Genomic DNA, 12,012 nt, shown 5'->3' with positions numbered 1-12,012 from the left:
TTGACTGAAATTAGGAACAACCAAAATGTTCAGTTCTTGCCAACTTCTTGCCAACGCAGAACTTCTGAGCTGCAATTTGGTAGAACTTAAAAGTTTGCGAACTGTTTTGAATTTTTAATATTTCTGTATAAATATGATCTAAAACATCTATTTTCCAGATATGAACCATTTTCCTCGATAATTAAATGAACAAGAATTGTGTTTTTGAGTCATTGGTTTAATTGAGTTCTCTTTATCTAGTTTCAGGATCTGTGTGGACAACAGATCATGCTTTAAATTGTATTTATGCAGAAATAATAATTCAAAAGGGTTCACAAAGTGGGAAATCACTTTTAAGCATCACTCTGTGTTTTTGGTTTCTGAAACAAAACAACATTTTTGCAATAGGGCACCCTATTGCACACTAGTCAATCTGACATCAATGCCGGGGAACATTCTACAGTAGGGGTGTCAAACTCACGTCGTCACAGCAGCGTCAAACCAGGTGTGGGCATGACCAACATGTGACACATCTGGCCCGTGGGCCGGGAGTTTGATAGCCCTGTTCTACAGGATCAAGAAATTGATCTGTAGACATATTGAAAGCAATTAAGCAAATACCAATAGGCAGTATGTATTTGTCAAGAATGAATATTATTGAGATTAATCTTATTTTATTTTCTGATCAGGTAACTTCCTTAAAAAATCAGAGTTTACTGAATGAATGAACAGAAAAAGCAAACAGAAGTTTGGCAGGGAAATAAGCTGAGCAGAGGAAAGAGGCAGAAAAGAGAACAAGAATCAAGAAGATGGAAAGTTAATAAATAATTGCCGCTGCTTACAATTGCTGCTCTATTGTATTGTGTAAAAACATAACGTTGTGGATTTGGAAGGATTGTCTAATTTAATTTTCTACCATATTCAGATTCAGGAAAAGCAGTTACATAAACCATGAGAAATGGTTGTCCAGCCTCTTAAAAGTTTCAAAGATGGAGAATTTACAACCTCTATAGTTTGACTATTCTGCTAGTATATAGATCTTACCATTTAGAAATGAAATGCGTGATTGGAGCATGGGTTGATGGTGATCTAGTTGAGGCAGCTTCGGGGACACATAAGACACAGAGAGTTCACTGAATAAACAAACAGGAGTTTGATAGCAAAGTCCAAGTGTTAAAGAGTTTGTTTTGTTGTTTTGTTTATCAGAGGAACATAATAGAGGAAAGCTGTTCTTGCAAACTATAAGACACATGCCATGTTTGTTTTTCTTTCCAAAGATGACATAAGCTATTTATGTAACAGTCAATCTGCTATCCTGAAAGGGAAGGTGACGGATATCAAGGCAAAAATACCCATCGAGCGTATCAAGAAAGTTGAGGGTTACTTGAATTAGAAACAAAAACCTTTTGGAGGTAAAGTGGGAACAAGGAACTTCCAGAAGATAAGAAAAAGTTATGTGGAGAAATGTAAAGAAGAGCTTTTATACTAGTTGTGATCTCTGAAAAATCATGAAACTGGATCAAGTGTTAGAGGATTGGAGAAAAGGCAAAGTTATTCTTATTTTCAGAAAGGGGGATAAAGAGGACCCAGAGAACTACAGGCCAATTATCTTAATGTCAATAACAAGCCAAATTTTAGAATGCTTTATTAAGCAGTTTGTGAGCTTTTTGAAAATGAAAAGGAGCCAGCATGGGTTTATCGAGAATAATTCTTGCCAAAACAACATAATCTTTCTCTTAAATAGAATGATAGTTTAGTTGACCACAGAAATGTGGTGGATAAAGGACACCTTGATTTTAAAATATTAGTTAATATTGCCCCCTACACCACTTCAAGATTTTAGCAGAGAAGATAGCAAAATGTGAACTAAATTATGCTACCATTAGATGGATAGAAGTGGCTAAACAATAATATCCAATCTATATACATCTGTGGCTCTATGTCAAAATAGGAGAAATTATGAGTGTCACGTTTTTCCATATTTGTAGATTACACAAAAATGGAGGATATTATCAAATTTCAGGAGGACGTTAAGCTGTAACAGCGTAAATCAGCAAGATGAATTTCAACATGGACAGATACAGAGCCCTACACTCAAATAGGTGGGGGGGGGGAATCAAAACTCTGAACATAGAATATAGGGGTGTTGGGAACTGTAATGGCAGTAATATGAATAAAAGGGATCACAAACTCTGCAAATCTGCAAGAAAAACAAATCTGCTGCATTAGGAGATGGCGAATTCTCTTTTGCTGTAAATGTTTAAATGGGCAGGATAGCTAACTTTTGAGGATGCTATGATAGATTCCTGCAGCTACATGGATTCCAACTCCTTACATTCTGTAATTTATGTTTCATTATACTGTACAAGTAAAACATGACCATTGTGGCTTCCAGCTAAACATGCCATAAAAGCACTAAATTGATAGTCTACTCCTTTGGAAATATTGCTTGATACTTCGTTAACTCACTTCTGTTCATCCTGTTATCCATCTAATTTTGTAATTTAATTCAAGAACCATGGAGATTGTGGGGAAATCAGCAATATTATACTGTGGAAGCAAAGGCAGAGAACAAAAGCATTCTGCCAATCCAGAAGCAAAACAGATGTAAACATTTTAAGAAATCCAAGCAGAGGATTTGCAAAATACATAAAACCTCAGCATGAAGTGCAGAATAATTTTTTGGATATAAGTATATTTGTCCTACTTTTAAAAACTTTTTTAAAAATGCAAAAGCCCAGAATCTGGTTTCACTTAATATATAGACCCCAAAATGAAAAAATGATCTAACCTGACTCATTTCCAATTATTGAATTGCTGAAATTGTAACCTTGCCTCAACATTCAGTCAAAATTTATTCTTTTGCAGCTAATATTGCAAGGAAAATATTTGGGACTAAATCTCCAGTGACTTATCCATGGCTTAAGTACTGATTTGAACAAAATTACCCAGTACATAATTTCAGGAGATGCCAGTTGCATTCACTCTATTTACTTGTTGTGCTTAAGGTAGCATTTAAAAAAAAATTTAAAGCTAAGTTCTCCTATCTATATTAGCTAATTTAATAGTGGCTATTTGCTTACTGGAATCACCCAGTATTGTGTCAGGACTCACTTCCATATTGGTATTTCCACAAAATCATTAAGAGAATTTGCCAGAAGAAAATAAAATGAACCCTTTTAAATAACTTTAACCAAGATAATCTTAAAGGGATTTTGTTGCTTTGATTATCTTGACAAATTTTTGATATGTTATACCCATGATAGCGAACCTATGGTACACGTGCCACAGCTGGCATGCAGAGCTTTTTTGCGGGCATGTGAGCAGTTGCTCAGCTCAGCTTCACTGCACAGGCACATGCACGCCTCCCGCCAGCCAGCTGATTTTCAGGATGCTCGGGTCGGGGCGCATGCGGGAGATGCACGTGCATGGGTGGGGGGTAGCGCACATAGGGGCAGGGGAGTGGTGCACCCCCCCACAGCCCATTTTTGGTCCCAGGAGACTACCAGGAGTCTCCATGCGGCCCGTTTTGGATGCCAGGTAAGTTCAGGGACTGCGTGAAGCCTGGGGAAGGCGAAAAATGGGCCTTCCGGAAGTCCAGAAACGGGCCCATTTCCAGTCTCCAGAGGGCCTCTGGATAGGCCGTTTTTACCCTCCCGGAGGCTCGAGAAAAGCCTCTAGAGCCTGGGCTTGACAAAAAACAGGCCTTCCAGAAGTCCAGAAACGGGCCCGGGGGTTGAAAACGCCCCTCCCACCGCAGTGCAGGAGGCCGAGTAGGCCACACCCACCATGACCACACCACACAGCAACCGGGCAGAGATCCACTTGCTAAAATTTTTGAATCCCACCCCCATGCGCGCATGCGCCGGGGGGGGGATCGTGTGTGCATTGCATTATGGGTGCCGGCACACACGAGGACTTTTGGCACAAGAAGAGAAAAGGGTTAGCCATCACTGTGTTATAGCATTTTGGTCATAGGGATTACATACCCTAACTCTTTGTTAGTCAAAACAGTATCTGCCATACAATCTTTTTCTAAAACATTATTTGATTTAAACAAATAGCAATAGTGATATAATTTATCATGTAGCTGATTAAGAAAGGGATTAGTTTGCATGAAGGTGAACCTGAACACAACTTCCATAAGGCATCTATTGTAAGTGCAGTAGTCTCCAAACTTTTTGACACCAAGGACCACTTTCGTGAAATACAATTTTTTCACAGACGGGGGGTGGGGGGGGGAATGGTTTCAGTTTCACTAGCTCACCTGCTGCTTACCTCCAGCAGTGCGGCCTGGTTTCTAGCACCCTGTTAAGTATATGGGTTGGTTGTATGTTTTTACAGTAACACTATAAAGCTATAAAATACTTTCTTATACTATAAGGCAGGGGTGGGCAACTGTGGCCCTTTTACAACCTGTGGACTTCAACTCCCAGAATTCCTGAGACAGCTGTCTCAGGAATTCTGGGAGTTGAAGTCCACAGATTGTAAAAGGGCCACAGTTGCCCACCCCGCTATAAGGCATTGTATTTTCTAATGTCTTTGAATACTATTGCAATCATGTATCCACCATATTTCTGTTGTTATGGGTGCAAGAGACCATTTTTGTTGATGTATACAGTATCTACACTAATTGGCTGGGGTAGGTATCCTACTGTTTCTGCTACTGGGGCCAGAAGATTAGGCAAATTTGGCTATTGATCTGGTTTTATAATTGGGATGTGTTGCTTATCCTGGCTATCCTGGGTTATTGTTTGTAGGCGTTGGTTTTAATCTTTCTTCCTTCCTGCGTGCATACACACACACACACACACACACACACACACACACCCAAGGAGCCACTGTTGTGAGAAGGTGGTAATATAAATTACAATTAATTAATTAATTAATTAAAGAAATAAGTTACTGAATCTCTATCTGCATATAGTTACACAAGTGACCTGTGATCATCCTTGATGTATACTCTCCAGTGGTGCTCCTTCCTACTACAAATAGCACACACACAAGCACCTTTTCCTCTCTACCTGCATCCATCCATCTATCTATCTGCTATTTTATGCTGGTATGCAAAATGATATTTCTTATATTTTAATGTGCATGAAGATTTCTTACGGATTAAGGATCGTTAAGGATTTCTCAGACAAGGAAATAGTTAATATTAAAAGCATGATGCTATATAGGCCAAGGATATGGAGTAGAACTTCAATTTACAGGAGAAGGGAAAAATCACAAAATGCCAGTAGTGACCATGAGAAATATCACAATTTATTTCAGCACCTGCTGAAGTGTTATCGCTCACGTTGGGCATTCCTTGAATGATTTTGTAATCTTTTGTTTTTCTACCACTAGCTTTTTAAATATTTTTTTTACATAGTGTAATTTCTTTTTTATCATTATATGGTAATAATTTTTGTATCAGTAAGTGGTGCAGAAATATATTTAACAAATAATGAGGATTATATGATCATGTGCCATCAAGTCGAATTGAATGTGCCATTCAGTTCAGTGGTGGGTTTCAAAAATTTGTACTACCGGTTCTGTGGGTGTGGCTTGGTGGGCGTGGCTTGGTGGGTGTGGCAGGGAAAGGATACTGTAAAATCTCCATTCCCTCCCCAATCCAGGGGAAGGTTACTGCAAAATCCCCATTTCCTCCTGATCAGCTGGGACTTGGGAGGCAGAGAATATATGGGGGTGGGACCAGTCAGAATTTTTACTACCGATTCTCTGAACTACTCAAAATTTCCACTACTAGTTCTCCAGAACTGGTCAGAACCTGCTGAAACCCACCTCTTGTTCAATTCTTAGAAACATGTAGATATATTTTTTCCATGAGGATTCTGTCCCCAACCAAAATTATACACAATTATTATTACTCTATTAGTTTGCATGTATACTAAGAGCTTCTGCACCAGCGACATATTCCTTGTGTGTCTAATCATATTTGGCCAAATAAAGTTTTCTATTCTATTGTATTCAGAGATGGGATTCACATACTGTAGCAACCGGTTCGCCCAGCACCGGAAATGTGACCGTCCACGCATGTGTGCAGTGTCAAACAACACAGCAATTCGCTCACACGCACCATCCACACATGCGTGGAATGTCAATCCACAGCGATATAGGATGGAATTGCGGGTGGGCGGGTCTACCCGCAGGTCACCACTACCGGTTCACCCGAACTGGTCCAAACCAGCTGAATACCACCTCTGATTGTGTTTCATTCTACCTTCTCCTTCAAGTCTGTCAAAGATGTACCTTTCATCACTGTAATTGAATCCATCCACCTTGCAACTGGCTGCCCTTTTCTCTTTCATTCTACTTTTCCCAGAACTATAAACTTCTCTAGAGAGCTAGGTGTTCACATATCATGTTTCCAGAGTGTAATTTGGCATAGTCATGTGAGTCTTGAGTAGGAATTCCGGATTGACTTGTTTGAGATCCATTTGTTTATATTCCTGCTATCCATAGTATTCTCAGGAGTCTTCTCTAACACCAAAGTTCAAAAGGATCCAAACTCTTTCCTATCCTGCTTCTTCAAAATTCAACTTTCACTTCCATAGTGGGGTTAGATCATGGGGTTAGATTAGCACGCTGATCTTTTGTGATTAAGACATATCACAGAATCTGAATATCTTTTCCAATACCACATTTGTTATTCTAACAAGTGCTACTCTAGTGTATTACTTGACTGCTGGTTCTTTTACTGTTGAGAGTCAATTCTAAAAGGCAAAAGGTACCTATCACTTCAGTATCATCATGGCCAGTTCTAAGCCTGGTTGCTGTTGTAATTAGTTTGATCTTCATATTTAAACTTAGTTACATTTTTTTCACTGCTTGATTTTCATTATTTAGAGCTTCCAGATCATTTGCACATTCAGCTATCAGAACAGTATACAAAGCACAGGTTAATACCCTCCAGTATTAAAACCATATTCATCATCTTCTAATCTAGCTTCCCTCAACACTTATTCAATATATAGTTTGAATAAATATGGGGAGAATGTGCAGCCTTGTCTCACTTTTTTGCTTATCAGAAGACAGTTTCACCATGTTCTATCCAAATTTTGTCTTTCTGACTTGTACATAGGTTTTGCATGAGGACACTGAGATATTTTGGGATTCTGCAACTTGATATGATCAACACAATCAAAGGCCGTCCTATAACCAATGAACTACATATCTAATATTCTTTGGCTTGTTCAATTATTTAAGGTGCATCAGAAATAATGTCTCATATTCCATAGCCTTTTCTAAAATCAGTTTCAACATCTGGCATGTTGCTTTTCAAGCAGAGCTCTAATCTGCTCTATTGGACGATTGTAGGCATTATTTTCCTAGCTTATGAAATAACACAATGTACCCAAAGAACAGAAACTCTGCCCTTGTGAAGGGAATTTGACATTTGGATAATGTATTACTCTGCTGTCTCTTTCATGGAGCTCTCCAAAATGTACATCCTTTTTATTGATTTGAGTTAAAATATTCACAGACTCAACCATACAAAATTAGGAATATGAATATGTGCTGCAATTTTTTTTCTGGATATTTATTGAATGTAGAGAAAGATGATTTATATTATAGATGTAGCCATAGATTTTGCTTGCTTTTCAGACTTCTTCAGTGTTGCAAACTTTTCAAGGATTTTGTTGGTTTGTTTCCTTGCTTGCTTGCTTTGCTTTGCTTTTATCACTTTTATAAAAAAAAAAACATGAATGTGCAAATCAAAAATAGAATTTTTTTTTAAATGGGGTGATAGTTCAGGAATGCTCAGAGTATAAATATGTCTACTGATTATGCTGATTATTTTTAACAAATGTTTAGAAACCAAGAGACTAAATTTTAATCCTGTTTTAGGCATAAAATCTGGCTGGGTGACTTTGAGACAGTTATCGTCAGCCCAATTCTTCTTAAAGGGTGGTTGTTGTAGGGCTAAGAGGAGGAAGGAATATTAGGTATGTTCACTGTCTTGAGTTGTTTATAAAAATATAAAGACTAGATATAAAATGAATAATCTAGTAACTATTTAAGCCATTTCTTAGCTTTATAATAAAGTAAACTTTAAAATGCCAATATTGTATGTCTTTATATAAAATAACTCAATTAAAACACATTTTAAAAAAACTGTTAGAAATCCCTTATTTATTTGTATCCTGGTTAAAACAGGCTCTATTTTCATATTCTTGCATGCAAAAAGCAATTCGGCAAGCTTATTTCTGCAATCCTTGGAAGCATTTTTCCCTTGTGTCCCTGAAGCCTGCTTCATAGGGAGTAGATTTATAAAAGAAAGTGGATACTGTTCTACAGCTGGTTTTACTTTTCATTGTTGTGATGAATTGATGCTGCTGATGTGGCAGTTCGCATAAAATGTTGTCTTTTTGATGATCATTTAACAATGCAGAATTTGGAATTGTTTGTATTGAACAGATTATCTCCTGGTTCTGATGTCTATGTCACGGTGTCCTCCATTGCCTTAGCAAGATCACAGCAGTGTCGTAACTCTCCAAGCAATTTATCATCCTCAAGTGAAACTGGCTCTGGTGGAGGGACATACAGGCAAAAATCTATGCCTGAAGGGTAGGCCTCATATGTCTTTATTGCTTTATGCTTAGGTCTTATGCTTCTTTTTATTTGCACTTTGGTTGTTTTTGCTTGAGAATCTGAAGAGGAAAAAAATAAGGATACTTGGTGCTATAACAAGTGCTCCTAAGGTCATGGCTTCTCTGTCCTTAAACACAAAAAATAGGTAAAATTAAAGCTAGTATTCTGGTGTCTTGTTTTGTAATAGTTTCTTGTCGTGCCACATCTGAGGTAGCATCTTGAAAAACTGTAATATCAGTTCTTTGCTGAAAAGTTAAATAAAACATTCCACATTAAAACTTTGCTTAAGAATGTTTAAGCACAAGAATCTACGCTTGTGATGAATCTACGCGTGAATGTGTTCACACTGACAAAAAAAAAAGATACGTTCAGGACAATCAGTGCGTTTAATTGCCCCAGTCCCAACTTGTCTGTTTATTTTGCTATCACTTAATAATTCATCTTCTTGTCATCTCCCGCTTCAGATATTGCAGATGTAACTGGCAGTGTTACATATCTTCATTCTTGGCATCTGTCATACTTTGATTAAGCTCAGAGACTGCAACTGAATATAAGAAGCCAGTTTAAACCAAAAGGAGTTGTTTCCATATTGTGTTACTGGGCAGATTAGAAGTGTAGTGGGTAACAAAATGTTTTATTAATTATGAATGGGTAGCCTCTTAACAAAAATAGTAAAGCGAGCATATACGACAGCTACTGTGATTGGAAAAAAAGTCATAATGTTCTTCACTTATGCAGTTAAATTCTTACCTATAATTATTCAGAAACAATAGGTTTCTCACAACCTGCCACCATCAAAATTTTACTGTGCAAGTATATGGTATCCTTGTACTTGAATATTATATTCAGTGTCTTAAAAATCTTGTTATCCTTTAAAAGGCCAACTAAAACTGTTAAGAATCTGAAATAATTTCTTCATAAGAAAAGGTTACAATCCTGGGTCTTTTTGATTAGGAGAAATGGTTAGTACAATAAGGACAAGATAGCATTGTGTGGAAGAGCTGGTTAAAGAAGTGTTTTCCCTCTCACAATATTAGCGTCTAAAGCTAAATGATAATAAAATAAAAGAGATAACAGAGACACTACCTCCCCCTCCCAAAAAAACCCCTTCTTTGCATAACAAAATAATACATTTCAATTTAGGAATTTATGTTCCTGTGGACAGACAAATTGAGGATAAGATTGAATAGCTACATTACTAGTCATAATAGTTGCATGTTGCCTCCAGATCCAAGGCACTGTGACCTGGAGTTTTTTAACAGTAACAGAGTTGGAAGGGACCTCGGAGGTCATCTAGTCCAACCCCCTGCTCACGCAGGAGACCTGTACTAGGGATTTGAACCGCTGAACTGCTGACCTTTCTGATTGACAAGCTCACTGTCTTAGCCACTGAGAATAATGGTTATTGTTACTGAATGGTAGGAATAGGAAAGACCTATGATTCTCATGACCATTGTTGAGTTTAGTAGCATTCTTATTTTCCTAAGTATGACCAGGTAACCAAGATATGCCATTGAAGACACCTTGTTTAATCCCTGCCATCTGACCAACAAATTCTTTACTGTTAGCTTTAGTCTACTTCTCTGTCAACTAACTTTCGTCCTCTGTCTAATGGCTAGTAACTATTGCTGAAGATATGAACCTTAGGGGTGGCATATGATTTTTGCAAATCAATGATACAATTGATTAACTAACCATTTTGAAATGGTTGAACTGATTGTAATCTAATACTTAACAAAACACCTTTGAATGATATTTTTCATGTGCAGAATGGAATAATTGAAATTCCTTTACACAGATTTGGAATGAGTAGAAGATCTCCTGCCTCCATTGATAGGCAGAACACAGATACCAGTGGCAGTGGCAAATCCACCCCAAGTTGGCAGAGAAGTGAGGATAGTATTGTTGATCAGATGGGTGAGTATTTTTTTCTTGCATATATTCTATTTCTTGTACCCCAAGGTGACATTGGCAACCCATTCCTATGCAATAAGCGTTTAACGTTTTTGTTTTTATTAATCAGAATGAATTATCATAACCTGTGTGCAACATTGGATGGCACTTACGGTATTTATTAGAAATAAAATGTCTGTGGGGAATAGATACATCATAATAGCCTAGTCCCTGGAGTGCTTTCACAGAAAGTTGTACTATAGACATGTTTGGCTTTATTAATGTTTATTTGTTTTAGCCAGCGTACTTTGTTCCGAATATAGCATCTATTTCATCAGCTTGTTTTAATTTTCATTGTGCTCCTTTCTGACAGAAAGGGGTGTTCAGATAATTGTTTGATATGCTGACAATAATGTACAAATGTAAAAATGCATTGAAATCTGTATTTAGTCAAGATATTTTCTCCCACTAATGAGTATGTCATTAGTTAAGATTTTAACTGAAAGAAATGTTCTCAGCCATGCAAATCCTCAGCATTCAAATGATATTTATTGTTGAGTCTTTGTATGGAGTTTTCAGCATCCAGGCCTGGTTCTATAGCTGCTGTGGTTGAATCTATTACGTTAGATACCACTAAGATTTTTGAAATGATAGCAATTTAATATCCTTCTATTACATCCGTGGTACATTGTGACAAATTTTAGCAAAGAAGCCAACTAAGCCAAGCTAAGAGCATGGCTCCTTGGTACAGTGGTGGGTTTCAGCAGGTTCTGACCAGTTCTGGAGAACCAGTAGTGGAAATTTTGAGTAGTTCGGAGAACCGGTAGTAAAAATTCTGACTGGCCCTGCCCCCATCTATTCTCTGCCTCCCAAGTCCCAGCTGATCGGGAGAAAATGGGGATTTTGCAGTAACCTTCCCCTGGAGTGGGGTGGGAATGGAGATTTTATAGTATCCTTCCCCTGCCACGCCCACCAAGCCATGCCACACCCACCAAGCCACACCCACAGAACCTGTAGTAAAAAATTTTGAAACCCACCACTGCCTTGTATAATGTATAATTATACTGTATAATGGAAGTAGAATAATATTTCTAGAAGAGCTGTTGTATCATCAATTAGTCTTAATTGTTGGCGGTATGCTGACTATGTAAATCACTTAGAGAGGACTGCACTATGAAGTGGTATATAAGTCTAAGTGCTATTGCTATATTGGATACTTGAGTAAAAAACACCAAAGAACTTTGGAAACAGATTTGTGGAGTAGAAATTGGCACAGGTCACGATCAATTTCTTTAACTACTTAGCAGACCAGATGATGGGAAAAGAAACATTTTGATACAATTTGAGAAGCAAACATTTTATATAATGTTACATTAAAAAGCAAAAAGATATTACAATATAGTTTTGTTCAGTTAAACAGAAACATTTTTTTCTGTCCTATCCTGTTTGGCAATAATCTTGAAAGTAATCCATTGTCCTGGAAAAAAATGAGTGATAGAAAATGACATAATGAAACTGCTCTAATTATGTTTATGCTTGTAG

General features: G+C 37.5%; 1 protein-coding gene across 9 annotated transcripts in view; it reads left to right on the top strand.

Moving 5' to 3' along the window:
• SIPA1L1 (signal induced proliferation associated 1 like 1) overlaps positions 1 to 12,012 on the top strand; it is a 177,117-nt gene that overhangs the window by 138,023 nt on the left and 27,082 nt on the right. For all 9 annotated transcript variants that reach the window (XM_087882532.1, XM_034417688.3, XM_034417689.3 and 6 more), the window contains 2 exons: positions 8,404 to 8,553; positions 10,376 to 10,494. In XM_087882532.1, coding sequence (XP_087738658.1) covers positions 8,404 to 8,553; positions 10,376 to 10,494 — 269 coding nt within the window. The remainder of the gene's footprint in view (positions 1 to 8,403; positions 8,554 to 10,375; positions 10,495 to 12,012) is intronic.

The sequence above is a fragment of the Pantherophis guttatus genome, chromosome 1 (assembly GCF_059756535.1).
Source record: "Pantherophis guttatus breed Tessera chromosome 1, ASM5975653v1, whole genome shotgun sequence".
NCBI lineage: Eukaryota > Metazoa > Chordata > Lepidosauria > Squamata > Colubridae > Pantherophis > Pantherophis guttatus.
Note: the sequence above shows the minus strand (reverse complement) of the source record. Positions and strands in the feature narration are given on the sequence as shown.